General features: G+C 36.0%; 1 protein-coding gene across 7 annotated transcripts in view; it reads right to left on the reverse strand.

The window, feature by feature from the left end:
- RASAL2 (RAS protein activator like 2) overlaps positions 1 to 16,027 on the reverse strand; it is a 371,400-nt gene that overhangs the window by 97,999 nt on the left and 257,374 nt on the right. The window contains exon 1 of one of the 7 annotated variants that reach the window (XM_032291300.1): positions 8,131 to 9,785. The exons of the other annotated variants lie outside the window; for them this stretch is intronic. Within the exon in view, the coding sequence (XP_032147191.1) occupies positions 8,131 to 8,236 (106 nt within the window). The 5' untranslated portion in view covers positions 8,237 to 9,785. Of the gene's footprint in view, positions 1 to 8,130; positions 9,786 to 16,027 lie in introns of those variants that run through there. 7 annotated transcript variants of the gene reach the window in all.

The raw sequence follows: 16,027 nt of genomic DNA on the forward strand, positions 1-16,027 counted from the left end.
AAAAAAAAAAGTCACAAATTGGCTAGGCGTGGTGACTCACACCTATAATCTCAGCACTTTGGCAAGCTGAGGTGGGGGCATCACTTGAGTTCAGGAATTTGAGACCAGCCTGGGCAACATGGTGAGAAACCCTATCTCTACAATAAATACAAACATTAGCTGGGCATGGTGGCCTGCACCTGCACCTGTAGTCCCAGCTACTGCCGGCAGGGTACGCTGAGGTTTGGGGGCAGGGCGCTTAGGTGGAAGGGGCAGGGCTTGAATGACAGTGAAACCTTGTCTGAAAAAAAAAGTAACAAATTTCCAAATTTTATTTCGAAGCACACTTAAACATAATTACATTTAAGTCTTGATATCTTACTCATTTTCGTTTTCTTTAGATATCTGTTCAGCTTAATTGCCTTTAGTTTTTAAATTATACATCCCCATAAGGAAAATTTTTGCAAGAACATCTTCTGTTCTAAGGAAATCCCCTAAACAAAGGATGTAAGACTTTAAAATTCTAAAGGAACCATGTCTGCCTGTGAGACTAAATATAGAGCCAATAGCCATACTTAGGTATTTTTTTTGCTTTTAAATTTAGACACCAGAATGCTAATTTATTCACTTGCTATGAAAAACTGAATTATCACTGATTGAAAATATTAACCCAAGTATGCTTTGACATTATTTTTCTGAAGTCGAGCTGTATGAGAAATTAAAACATAATCAGTGGCAGATTTTAAACCACTGATTCCATTTTTCTTTTTCTTTTCTTTTTTTTTTTTTTGAGACAGGGTCTTGCTCTGTCACTCCAGCTGGAGAGTGCAGTGGCAGGATGACAGCTCATTGCCTCAGACTCCTGGTCTCAAGTGATCCTCCCAACTCAGCCTCCCAAGTAGCTGGGACTACAGGTATGCTCCACTGTGTCTAGCCTCTTATTTCTGTAATGGTTACAGATAACAGGCCTAATTACATTTTTTATCGCTTCTACAGTTTTAATAAGTTACATTTTTCTTACAATGTCCACTTGTCTAAATTTCCAAATATATAATCAAAAAGTTTTTTGTAATAGCCTATTTTTCAGTTATCTAATTTTCTATAGTTACACCCTTTTTCATTTCTAACATTGTTTATACTTTCTCTTCTTAGCAAATCTTGTCAGTTTCATCTATTTTCATTAGACTTTTTAAAGGGACAACTCTTGGTGCTATTGATTCTGTTTATTTCTATTTTCCATTTAATTATCTACTCTTGTTTTCATTATTTTTTTCCCTAAACTTTCTTCGCGTTTATTATTTTTCTAACTTGTGGAGTTAAATGCTTAGCTCATTAATTTGCAGCTTTTACCTTTCTCAATGTAAAAGACTATAGAATTATTTTAGTAATATTCCACAAGAATATTGTGGAATATGTACTATTTTCAGTATTGCTCGGTATTTTATAATTTCCATTATGTTTTCTTTTTTGACTAACAAGTTATTTGCAAGTAACTATAAAAGATTCCAAAATTAAAGATTTTTAAAGTAAATTTTTGTTACCAACTTCTAACTTAGTTCAACTGTTATTAGATAATGGAATCTGTATAACTTTGAAATTTGTTGAGATTTGTTTTATGACCTAGTCTCTTGCCAGGTTTTATAAAGATTCCATATGTGCTTGAGAAGACTAATAGTTGTGTATGTCAAGCTTACTGTGTTTTTGAATATCCTCTATATCCTTACTAATTTTTATAAATAGGACTGTAGAATTATCCATTTCTTTTTATATATCTGCCCATTTTTTTTTTTGGCATATAAGTTTTGAGGTTTTATTATTGGGTACATGTAAGATTGTTATGTCTTCTTAGTGATTTTTATATTTTATCATTATTTAGGGACCTCCTTTATTCCAGTAACTTATGTCTTCCTAGTGATTTTTATATTTTATCATTATTTAGGGACCTCCTTTATTCCAGTAACATTTTTGACAGTCTCGTTCTATTTCACTGGCTATACCAGCTTTCTTTTCCCAAGTCTTTACTTTTAACTATCGTAGGCCCCTGTGTTTTAGATTTCTCTCTCATTAACAGCATTAAAAATATCCAGCCTGAAAATATTTATCTTTTAACATTTTCATATAAATTTTTGATATAATTGGATTTTATTTTTACCATCTTACTGTATTTTCTATTTATTTTTTCCCACTTTTTCTGATTTTCTTTTTTTAAATCAGGTTAACCAGGTTAAAAAAATTCCATTTTCTTCTCTATTGCTTTTGAAAATACATACTCTATTTCTATTCTTTTAGTAGTTGTCTTTAATATTTTAACACATATACTTAAAGCCTAAAGTTAATCACGATTTCTATCCTTCTCTTGAATAATTCAACACTCTTAAAATATTTCAATTCTAATTACCCACTTCCTATCTCTGACATATTAATGTTGTCCACTATTTCAGTTCTACCTTATCAGGACTGTGATTATGAATTCTCAGGGTGTTTTTCCCCGCTTATGTCACCTACCAGTTGAGGTTAAGATAAATAAGATTTGTCTATTTTTGTCAGTGAGAAGATTTTTTTTCTAAATTTCACTTTCACTGAAGGTGTAACTCATTCAGAGGCTCAGTCCTACGGGGAAGAATGAGATAGGCCTTTCAGTTCTAATTCCTCACTTTGTTTAGACCCTTGGCCCATCTCTTATATTACAGCCATTTAAACTTAACTCTCTGGAATTCTAAAATTGGTAAAATGCCCCCAGGAGAGTTTACTATCTAGATTTTGAGTTTTTTTTTTTTTTTTTTTCCTCTTCCTGGGGATTTCCTTTCCTTCCTGAGAGTTCAGTCATTTAGTTAAAGGTATTTGTTACATTAATGTGACATTTCTTTTTTTTTTTTTTTTTTTTTTTTTTGAGACGGAGTTTCGCTCTTGGTACCCAGGCTGGAGTGCAATGGCACGATCTCGGCTCACCGCAACCTCCGCCTCCCGGGTTCAGGCAATTCTCCTGCCTCAGCCTCCTGAATCGCTGGGATTACAGGCATGTACCACCATGCCCAGCTGATTTTTTGTATTTTTAGTAGAGACGGGGTTTCACCATGTTGACCAGGATGGTCTCGATCTTTTGACCTCGTGATCCACCCGCCTCGGCCTCCCACAGTGCTGGGATTACAGGCTTGAGCCACCGCGCCCGGCAATGTGACATTTCTAATTGTCTCTATATTATTTTTGTGGGTATCTAGTCTTAAATGTTACCAGAAATTAGAGTTTCAGTTTTTGAATATGTTTCTCCCTTGATGTTAGGTATAATTTTGGGAATCAAATAATAGTTGCCAATGCCAAATAATTAACTATAGTCAACAGTCATTTAGAAACTTAAAATGTTTAGGATTTGTCAAAATTATATTCTTCTTTCATTGAACTATATTATCATATAAATCACTTGACTTAATGAAGTGAATGAAATAATTTAAATTCCATTTAGAAAAGGCAAAGTGGAAAAAAGTGTACATTGAGTATTTTCCTTTTTATTCTAGAATTTGGAAAACCCAATCATAATCTACTGAAAAATAACTTCAAATGCTATCAAAGTACCTGAAATGGTAATTGTAGATATGGGACTGGAGAATAGCAGTAGAATAAGAGTGGAAGAAAAGGTGGATCTTCCAGAATAATTTCAATAATTTAAAAAAAGGGCTGAGTCTCAAATTTTTGGGTGTCTGGATAGCATTCATTCATTCAAAAAGTATCTATTACGCACCTATTCAGTGCTATTCTGGAAGATGCCAAAATATTAAGAGAAAATCCTTAACTGGCAGTAGCAGGGAAGTATTAGACGGGCACACAAATAACATAAATGGGTACACACATAGCTAACTATGCAAGACTGGGCGTGATAAATGGCATAAGATTAATACAGTAGCTGTTATCTCTCCATCTTCCCTATATTCCATTGCTAAATCTCGTCATGCATATTTGGTTCCTGTATGAGTTTCTCCTTTCTCCCTTCAAAATGTTAATCCTAATGCTTTTAATTCTACCCTCACCTATAAAATATTTTGTTTTCTTAGTCTTTTTGTAAGTTCAAGATCTTGCTCTCTCCTCCACTTAAAAATATGTACAAGTCTCCTCAATTTAGTCACTAAAAGGGTACATGTTTCTGTCAGTCACAAATTTATTCAGGCAAAAGGCTTAACCTGTGGTTTCCACCATTTCATCTCCTACCCTTATTCTCAACATTATAAAAGCTGACTTCTCCCTCGTCAACTTTACTCAAATAGTATTAACACTTTCATAGGTTATCAACAGTCGCCTACACTGTCAAACCTAGTGTTTTCTTCTTACTTCTCTTTGGCTTTTGTAGCCACTGATACTACTGGCCACATTGATAACATTTTCTACCTTAACACCTGTGACACCATACCATCCTGGCTTTCCTCCTACATTTATGTTCATTCACTCTGTGTCTCCTCTTTCTCCCCACCCACCCCCAAATGTTGATATTCTTCAAGTTTCAGCTGCTGCCCTCTCTTTTTCTTGACAAGCTTTATCAATAGTAGATGACCTACAGATGCTTAGATTATCAACTTTCTTCTTTAGATGAACAGCTCCCACCTGTGACTTCGTTTCCAATTACCAGACCTGTTTTTCTGTCTGGATGTGGATTAGTCTTCTAAAACTCAAAATATGTAAACAGAACTCACCATCTTCCTCAAAAATTGGGCTCCCTTTCTCAACTTATTTCTGTTACTAGTACCACCATTCTTCCAAGTCCAAAAATTATCTTTGATTCATTTTGTTCCCCATCCCCTAATCTGTCACCAATTCTGCTGATAGATCCTTTGTAATCTCTCTATTTTAATCTGTTATTCATCTGAGCTACACAAACATTCATCCACACATGGAGTATTCCAGGTGCTGAAAAGGGGATTAAGCCTTTCTTGTGGAGGCATTTACAGTTTAGTTCTAATAAACAAACCAACAATTATAATACACAGGGATAAAAAAGTAGAGGCACTGATTTCATACCTGGACTACTGCAATAGCTTTCAAACTGATTTAACTGCTTCCAGTCTCTTCCTCTTTGGCGTCACTTTCAGATGTCTTTCTAAAAAACTATTTGATCATATCTTCTTGCTCAAGGATATTTCATTCTTCTCTATGGCTTTCAGGATAAAATTGTCACTCATTATCCTGTCATAAAAGGTCCTACACAGTCACCTTCCAAATACCCTTCAAATATTATCTCTCGTTACTTCTTTACATGAACTCTGCATTCTTTTCAAGACAGTTTGCTCATGGATGTGAAATTATTTAATATTCCTTGTGACACTGCTGTCATACAGAAAACCCCACCATTTCCATAAAAATCTTTTAGGCTTCAGACTAAATCCTATCTCTGTAAGGTAATCTTCAATGTTTTTAAATCAAAATTGATGTCCCTTCTTCAAACTCCTAAAGCAATTTTTACCTGGATAATTTCACAATTAGAAACTGCCTTATTTTTGTTTTCTTCGTTGTTGTCTGAATTACCATTTAATTTTTCTTATTTAATTTGTGCATCGTTCATGTTTTCTCCCCAGCCAAACTCTATACCTCTCACAAGCATCTTTATCTTTTGTACTTGTCTGCATCCAGCCACAGCACCTAGCAGCGTCTAGAACACTGTCTTTTTTTATAAGAAAGTTTTGAAACAACGGCAGAGTTTTAAAAACCTGAATTTAGAAAGCTGAGCTTGAACACTGCTGACAGAAGAAACATGGTAGGAAAGGGCAGTACTTGTTCCAGAGACAGGCAGTAAACCAATTTGGTTGGAATGGAGGCATGGGGGTTTTCTCCTCTAAAATGAATAATAGAATGTCAGGTGTGAACGGACAAATTAAGTTCCATAGTAAGGTGTTTTAAATTTATCTGATAGGTGATGAAGAAACCATGGAAGGTTTTTGAACAGATTAGTAACAATGCACAGTTGTATGAAGTTTCATCAAACCAGGAGTGAGCTGTGTTAATGGGAAGGCCTGAACATCAGTTAAGTGTTACTGTACAGAAGTCAAGTAGCAGATCCCAGCCAGCACAAAGTACTTTTCTTGCATCTCCCCTTCTAGAGGGAAATCTGCCTTAAAATTCCTTAGGCAAAGAAAGCATAATTTGATAGGTACCAAGAGACAGCATCTCTTGGTTCTACTCATCCTACATTCACCACAAAGCAGATTTAGTTTTCTTGTCTTTCTCTTGGCATCTTCATTGGGAAAAGCATGTTGTCATTAATGGAAATTACATTAGAGATAACTATCACAAGCTATATCTCAGATAGTTTTGTTCCTCATTTCTGTGGAGGAGATTAGTAAAATTTCTGTTTATCCACAGATAGAATTGTTTGCTACCTACGGTCAGGAGAGAGGTTCAATCCTAAAAATAAGATTTGCTGACTTTCAGAGCTTAGCACTGCCACAGCCGAGCATGGGATACATTACTGTCTATTCACTCAGCAACTAAACTTATTATAGCCCTTGAGCAGAATCAGGACTCTGACTTACCTATGTTTTTATCTATAATCTAAAGGTTCCATTAGGTGAATAATTGGGAATTGACTACCCAGAAGTCAACGTCATAATTTATGGAAATTTGCATTTTTTCTTCTAAGCAAGTTCTAACATTCTTTGTCTTTATTATCTCCATTTATCCATCTGTGGATAAACAGGAATTTGCTAATTCCCGTAATCAGAGGATGGGGCAGGGATGGGTGGGGACACTACTGTAGCACTTTTTATTTACTCATCTTTATTAATCAAATTCATTTCAGGGACAGTGGGATAATGCCCTCCCCACAAAAAACTGAGAGATAAAAACATTAATCTTGAGGATAGATAATTAGAATTCATAAAGGAATGCCAGAGCACAGAAAATATGTTTAATGATAACTCTACCTTCCTTTTCCATAATGCAGTAGGGTCTAAGTGGTTGGTTTTACTTGGGATATTTGTATTTGTTTTCTTCACTGATGTTTCTCTGTGTGTATGTATGCATGTGTCAGGGGAGGGGAATGGGAAGCAACTAGAATGAGATAGGCTTCAGAGAAATGAAGGCTTAACACATATTTCTTAAAATCATCCAAATGCCCAAGAAAAATAAGGCCATGGCAAACAAATTAAGAGTCGGGTTAATACCTAAACATAAGTACCTAGGAAGACCTGATTACAGTGACTCTTTACATCGAAACTGCAAGAAAACAAAAACAAAAAAAGAAACAACAAAAAAACCCAAACAGAATTGAAAAATAAACTTAGGCTAACTATAAGAAAGATTTCAAACAATAGTAGAGATATCTTTTGGACTGGCAGAAGACTATCCACAGGTCATATAGAATATTCATGAGGAATAAATTAGAAAATTAGAACATCAACTGAATTTTGTCCATTTATAATAAAGGCATACTTATATCTAGGAAAAAGGATATAAATTTATAGAAAAGATAAATTTGGAGGCTATAACTAATCTAACAGAAGTATTCACAAATAGGTTTTTAAATTAGTATCAACCTCTTCTATCACATTTAAGGTATGATTGGATTTACAATCTAACTTTCCTAAGAATTTATTGTATCAATAACCTCATGATAAACAATTGCTTTACTTAAAAATTTATTAGAAAGCATTCATAAATGCAAAGTTAAAATAATGGGAGGTCCATGTGTCCTATTTTATACAATCAGTAGAAATCATGTATGAATATTACAAATATTTCACACCTTGCATGAAAGCTACTTCTCAATTTGTACTTTGGCTTTTCATGCACACAAAGCCTACTCCCACTCTTACACAGCATGCTTCACCACTGTATTGAGAGTAAGGTAAAACAATAATATTATTTTGGTTGGCAGAAGTTGTCTAAATACCACGAACAGCTGGCCAGATGACATGGTAAGCCCTGAATGGAGCTAGCACTCTTTGTTAAGGCAAAGCAATCTCTCTCTTACTTCTCATAGCTAGTGTTGGTGGCACTATTTCTATAGACATAAACAAAATTTGAAAAGCAAATGACTTAAACATATTCCCTTAATTCCTTTGCTCCTTTTAAATATACATAAGTGGATTTAGAGAATTTGGGGTCCTATTCCCAAAAGTAAGAAAAGTTCGGAGAATAAAGGGTTAAAAGAACAAGCAAGCCCTACCGTACCCAGAAATGACAGAAGGCTCTTCTCTTCTTCGGTGCTACTATCCAACCACTCCGCCACATCACCGGGGGAAAGGAGACTCATTCTCCAGCCAGAAAACTTTTCCATACAGAGCACAATTACTGAATGATGAAGTGAGAAAAAAAGGATACAGAGTCTAAATTCTTGGGGGTCCAACACTTAAATTGCTGGCTAGGCAGTAATGATGAAAGAGAAAATGTGATCCTCCCTCCACTCTGAATTCTGTCTCTGTGACATCAATCTAATACAACCAGGGGGAGGGGGAAAGAAATAGGGTTAAAAGAAGGTGGTAGAAGAGAGGAAAAGGGAGATTTGTCCTTCTGTCTCTTGGTGTTATGCTTTAGTCTGAAAGAGAAAGCCAGGATAACACTGGATAATGAAGTGTGTTTAATGACAGGAAAAAGCATAGGAAAAATATAGAATAAAGACACTCAAAGAAAAAGAAACAGGTTCCTACACTGGAAGCAGCTTAGATAACCAGACAGCACAATAGCTAATCAGTTAAGTAAAGCATATCAAACAAAAACAAAGACAAAAGAACAAATTCAGCATTTTGTTTTGTTTTGAGGAGAAAGGTTTTCAAATATCCTTTCAGTCCTCTGCAAGAACTCCAGCCCCCCAACCCTTCCTGCTTTAGCTATTTCAACAGCCTCCTTTACGAAGATTTCCTGCAAGAAAAGGCAGGTTGATAAATCTGTGAATAGGAAGCTCTCATCCCTCCTTTCTTCTCCTCCTCCTCCATTCCTCCCCCCACCTCGCATGGCGACTGCACAGATCGACAATAATGGAATCTGTAACTGACTGCCAACAGCAGCATTAAGGATATTACAAGTCCACTTCATAAGAATTCGAGCTGGTGGTCGGAACTTGGGGCAATTCTGGGCTTCTAGTCAATAGCTGTCTTTCTTTGCGAGGAAAAAAAGGAAGCGTGTGTGTGTGTGTGTGTGTGTGTGTGTGTGTGTGTGTGTGTGTGTGTGTGAAGAAAGAAGGCTGAAATCTGAAAGAAGTAAGACAAGTAAGCTTGTTGGGCTGAAGGTACAGAGATCAACATAGAGAATGAATGTTCTGCAACTCCCGTCATACACTGTCATTGTGAAGGAGTCAGATCCAGATAAATTTTTTACATCACTTACATTACATATTTACATGGTTTGACTTAAGATTATTTCACAGGTTTACACCTTACTAACAGGCAGAGAAAAATCAAGCAGAAGAGGTATGTTCACAGATCCATAAATCATTAATATCCTTGTTCTCTGGAGATTGATTAGGCTTGTTGCTAGGAGAAAACAATACTCTTAATAAAAGATAGAGCTTTTTTTCTCCTGCATTAGCAAAACGTTAGCTCTTTTCCTAAGAAACTGGTCTTTGCTTCTGTTCTTGTAGTCTGCTTTTAGTGAGAGATTCTCATTGCTTAAGAGTTACTACCTCCTTAACATATCCTGAATCTATAACCTTCTCTCCATGTTTACTTCAGTCTTTATTATTTTTAATCTACACTTGAGTTCATTCTGACTGTAAGTTCCATGAGGACATGGACCTTGTTTTAGATTAATCTTTATAATCCTAATGGCGAGAACAAGTGCTTGGCATTTAGATGGAGCTCATCAAATATTAACTGAAGTTTTAGATGGCTGCTCTAGAAGTTTCTTTTTTTTTGAGACGGAGTTTCGCTCTTGTTACCCAGGCTGGAGTGCAATGGCGCGATCTCAGCTCACCGCAGCCTCCGCCTCCTGGGTTCAGGCAATTCTCCTGCCTCAGCCTCCTGAGTAGCTGGGATTACAGGCACGCGCCACCATGCCCAGCTAATTTTTTGTAGTTTTAGTAGAGACGGGGTTTCACCGTGTTGACCAGGATGGTCTCGATCTCTTGACCTCGTGATCCACCCGCCTCGGCCTCCCAAAGTGTTGGGATTACAGGCGTGAGCCACTGCGCCCGGCCTGCTGTAGAAGTTTTAACAGGTCCAATACTGGCAGGAGATGCCAGGCTAAATATTTTAGGACCTCATTTAAAAATTAACCATTTTGACAATTAAAAGAAGTTAACAGTAACAGTACCACACACTTGAGAAAATAAAAATTATCCAAAAAGGTATTATGAATTCATATGTTTAAATGAGTTTCTATTACTCATAATAACTATAAAAAATTGAAAAGTAGTATAGAAAATCAGTGTAAAAGACATTTTATTGAAATCCACAGGCTATGCATGCTTAATATCTAAGCATAGACTGATAATTCCTTTGTAATGACTTCATGACACATCAGTATCTCTGGAACTCTGGGATTGGAAATCAGTAGCCTACAGGATTACATTCAAACTTCCTGATGTGACAATGCTTCTGCTTTTTTCTCATCAGGGACCCCCAGCCTCCTCTAGGCTCAGCCATTCTGTATTATTTACCTCACTTCCATGCCTTTACATGTTCCACTGCAAGTGGCAGGAAAAAAGTCATTTGTTCATTTGTCTAGAACAACTAGACAACTGTTTTGTTTTGTTCAGCTGTCTAAAATATTCTCTGACACACAGTAGAAGCTCAAAGATTTTTGTTGAATATCTTTGGTACCTCTTGTGTGGTATCACTCTACCATATACATCTGACAATATTGAACTGTTCTATTGACACTCAGCTCAAATGTCACCTTTCCAGTCTTCCCTGATATCTTAAGGTAGAATTAATGGCTCTCATCTCTGCATTTTCATTGCTATTACTATTATTTTATTGAAATTACTTGTTTACATAATGTTTTTTCACAAAAACAAAATTTTCATTCTACCAAGTTTTAACAAATTTTAACACTCAGCATATAGATTTATAACTGTTTACTGAATTATTATAATTCCATGTATTGCAGATATTTTAATACTAAAGAACCTCACATATTCCTGATTTAAGGATTCATATCATTGATCTTCACATTTAACAATCAAAATACTTTTGTTAAGGAAAAATTAAATCTTATTTATTTTAACAAAGAAAACACTGTATAGTTAGAAAGGTTATCAACATAATCCAGCCCTGCAAATTTGTCCTCTATATACTAAGAGTTGAAAATAAGGCACCCAGGCCAGCTGCTGTGGCCCATGTCTGTAATCCCAGAACTCTGGGGGACTGAGGCAGGCAGATCACTTGAGGTCAGGAATTCAAGATGAGCCTGGCCAACATGGTGAAACACTGCTTCTACTAAAAATACAAAAAAAAAAACTAGCCAGGCGTGATGGCACACGCCTGTAATCCCAGCTACTTCGGAGACTGAGGCAGGAGAATCACTTGAAACCGGGAGGCTAATTTTTGTATTTTTTGTAGAGTTGGGGTTTCACCGGGTGTGGTGACACATGCCTATAGTCTCAGCCACTTGGGAGTCTGAGGCAGGAGGATTGCTTGAGCCCAGGAGTTTGAGGCTGCAGTGAGCTATGACTGTGCCACTGGGCTGAAGCCTGGGTGACAGAGTGGGGTCCTGTTTCTATGGGGGAAAAAAAGAAAAAATGCTTGACTATAATTTTCTACATAAAATACAAAATCCCATGCATTTTGGAAGTTTATTATGATGCCTTATGTGTATTAAGTACTTACTATTTATTCATTATTTACTCAAAAATATAGAAAGTATCTGGAGAATGCTTGGTGACTGACCGAGTTCCCATTTGAGAGCATTTGCATTTCTTGTGTATATGCATGTGTCTGTACATATGTGTATATATGCATGTGCTATTTTCTGGGCTGCGATTTACTGTTTACTAGGCACTTCACTAAGTGCTTTATACACGTTATCTCAGTTAAAATCCTTCATCAACAACCACGTGAGATAAGTGTAATATTCATTTTCCAGATGAGAAACCGTAAATCATAGAACTCAACCTGTCCAACAGAACACAGCCAGTCCAGGAAATGAAATTTAAACTTCTGAAGGTTTGCTCATGGTTCTCTACTATACTATTCCATATTCCACAAAGACCAATTTAGGCAGGGGTCAGTAAACGCACTTTTTCTGTGGAGAGCCAGATGGTAAATATTTTGAGTTTTGTGGGTCATATAATCTGTTGCAACTACTTTAACTCTGCTGTTACAGCACAAAAGCAACCAAAGAAAATACGCAGACTAATGGGCATGGCTGTGTTTCAATACAAATTTATTTACAAAGACCGTGGCCATACTTAAATGCTTTAGGTCAGCACTATCCATTCAGGCAACATATTTTCAGTACTTAATGTATGCCTGGATATCTACCAAGTCCTAATCATTGAAAAGTAAAATAATTATTATCTGCCTGGGCCAAAACATTTTTTATTTTCATTTTAATAACTGAATAATTGTCTTTACTATTTTAATTTCGAGACACAAACTATTGCTTTCCTTCTCCTTTAGTTTCATGGTCCCACGAGGTATTTAATTTGTTTTTTTTTTTTTTGAGACAGAGTCTTGCTCTGTGGCCAGGTGCCAGGCTGGAGGGCAGTGGCGTGATCTCACCTCACTGCAACCTCTGCCTCCTGGGTTCAAGCAATTCTCCTGCCTCAGCCTGCCCAAGTAGCTGGGACTACAGGTGCGCACCACCACACCCAGCTAATTTTTGCATTTCTTAGTAGAGACACGGTTTCACCATGTTGGCCAGGATGGTCTCAATCTCTCGAACTTGTGATCTGCCTACCTTGGCCTCCCAAAGTGCTGGGATTACAGACGTGAGCCACCGCGCCCAGCCGATATTTAATTTTTATTGTGATAAAGGGGCATAAAATATGTAGCCCCTTCTTCCATTACTTAGTATTCCTGATTTTTGTTATAGCTGCCTGTACTTACACTTTCACATTCATTCATTCAACAATATAAGTGCTAATATGTGCCAAGCACTATTTTAAGCCCCAGCATACAGTTGTGAACAAAAGCAACAAAATCTCTGCCCTCATGGAGCTTATATTTTATGGGGAAGAGAAATCGTAAGATAAAAAAGTAAAATATATATTGTATTAGATGGTAAATAATGCCAAGGAGAAGAGTAAAGCAGAAAAGGGAGACAGGTAATTTGGGGGAGGTTTACAGTTTCAGAGAGGGTAGCCACAGAAAGCCTTGCTGAGAGGTTGACATTTGACTAAATGGTTAAAGGTGGTGAGTTTTAGGAAGAGGGAACTACCAATAAAAGGGCTAGAGGCAAAAACAGCCAGAAGGCAGTGCAGCTAGACTGGAATGAGGAGGGGAAAAAATAAAAGGAGATCAGACTGTGGAGTAATAGGAAGCTGGATCATGTAATGTTAAAGTCTTTGGCTTACCTTTAATTAGATAGGAAGACTCCAAGGCAAGAGTGATGGGCAAGGTTTTACTTTTTAAAAATAAGAGCTTTAGTGTGTAATTCACAAACTATAAAATTCATCATTTTAAAGTGATTTTTAATACATTCACAGTTATGTAGCCATTACTACTATTTAATTACAGAATATTTTCATGGCCCATAAAAGAAACTCTGTGTCCATTAGCAATCACTCTGTATACTCCCCAGCCCTAATCTAACAATTACTCATGTAAGTTTTGACTCTGTGCATTTGCCTATTCTGAACATTTTATGCAATTGAATCATATAATATGTGGTCTTTTATGCTTGGTTTCTTTTACTTAGGTTCATCCAAGTTTTATCGAGTACTTCATTCCTTTTTATGGCTGAAAATATTCCGTTAATGGACATTTGGGTTGTTTCTACCTTTTGGTATTATAAGAATCCTGCCATGAACAACTTGTATACAAGATTTTGTGTGGAAGCCTTATACTTTAAAAGGATATCCAAATCTGGGGTGTTTTTTTTGGGGGGGGTACCAAGTAATTTTAAAATGTGATAGCAGATGAGTGTTATCTTCTAATTTTACAATCACCATATTTTCTTCCTAATTCCTCTGAGATTTCCACCCTTCTTGAAGAAACCAAAACCACTGACTCAGTCTCTTTCCTCCTGCTCTAGTATTCTTGCACGTAGGAAAAGATGCTAAATATTCAAGAATGAACAAAGGCAAGTAATAAATGATCTTTTCCTAAACTGATAGCTAAAGTCGGTGGAGATTTTTTAGTACTTTATATAAACAGTATAAGAAACTCCTAAATATCATTTTTTCTAGATTTATCAACTGTTCATATTTTACCACCTTTGCTGAATCACTCTGTGTATATTTTTATGTATGCATTTTTCTTGACTCATTTGAGGAAGCTGGAGACACTGTGCCCTTTACCAGCAACTGTTTCAGTGTGTATTTTCTAAAACAAAGGACATTCTCTTATAAAACCAAAAACAATGATTAAAATCAGAAAACTTAACATTGATGTTGTTTGACGTTTTAAGGATAAAATTAAGTATGCTACTCTATGCATAATCTACTATACAAATTCTATTTCAATATCATAAAAAAAGCATTTATTTGAAAAACAGTGTCTTCAAGCAATGGTGACTGAGAAATCATATGTACTGATTGCAAATATAATTCAAAGTAATAATCTATATCATATTAAAATAATGCCTCAAATTTTTGGAGGATTTCTACTGAACTTACAGACATTCAATATACTATTGTGATAATGAACTGGAGGTGGCGGGGCGCAGTGGCTTATGCTTGTAATCCCAGCACTTTGGTAGACCAAGGCAGGTGGATCACCTGAGGTCAGGAGTTCAAGACCAGTCTAGCTGACATAATGAAACCCTGTCTGTACTAAAAATACAAAAAATTAGCTGGGCATGGTGGTGCATGCCTGTAATCCCAGCTACTCGGGAGGTTGAGGCAGGAGAATTGCTTGAACCCAGGAGCAATTCTCCTGGAGGCTGAGGTTGCAGTGAGGTGGCAGTGAGCCGAGATCATGCCATTGCACTCCGGCCTGGGCAACAAGAGTGAGACTCCATCTCAATAAAATAAAATAAAAGGCAACTAGAGGATAGATACAATGATTGCATTTCTATCTTGATACTCCTTTGTACATGTAAAATATTTCTCCTCAAAGAAGTTTAAAGTATATATCAAACTATAATGTTCCTTGTATTTTAGGAGATATAGTTTTACATGATCATCTAAGGTATTATATGATTAGAGCTGATGAAACTAATGAAGCTAAGATGAATTTTCATTTATCTAGATTTAGGAAGCAATACTTTAAACATGCAAAGCCACAGAGTAACAAGGATGTTAATATCAGAAGAGGTATTCCCTTCATATGAATATTTAATATATACATAGAAGATGCTTTGATTTCAACGAAAAAGGGTATCAAGATATAAAGTAATAAAACAAGCAAGGTAGTCAACAGTATCATAAAACATGTGCTCAACAGAAATATGCCATTCAAAGCTAAAGGCAGATTCTGTTTAAAGATGTTAATGACTATCCAGAATTAAAGATAATCAGATTCTTTAAACACTAAAGCTATTCTTCTAAGGAAAAAAATGTAAATAAAGTGACAGCTGTTGTTAATGAACAACAGATAACTCCTTCTCCAAAAGACTGAGAAAGTAGCTAACGTATAACTATTCTTGAAATATTTTTTCTCTAATATAAAGTTAAAATTTACATTTTACTCATAGTATATATAATTCTTAGAGTCTATCACTTTTAGCATCTAAAAAAATCAAGCAAATAGTAGCTACCTAATATTTATTAAGTAGATGCATAGATGTACATATAAACCCAATATATCTATGATTAGCACTGCTCTGTAAGTAAACTGAAAATCATTAGGGTAACATCTCCTGCAATTTATCTCTAGGCCTAGCAATAATTTGAATACTTGTATCAACAATAATAGATCAAATGTATTCTGCATTTACAATGTACTAGGTAGTGCGTGAAGTGCTATTAACCTCTCATTTACTCCTCATAGCAACCCTATATGGTTGTAGTAACATTTTTCCCATTTTA

This window comes from Sapajus apella, unplaced genomic scaffold (genome assembly GCF_009761245.1).
Source record: "Sapajus apella isolate SASKATOON/1434 unplaced genomic scaffold, GSC_monkey_1.0 scaffold25, whole genome shotgun sequence".
In the NCBI taxonomy this organism is placed as follows: Eukaryota; Metazoa; Chordata; class Mammalia; order Primates; family Cebidae; genus Sapajus; species Sapajus apella.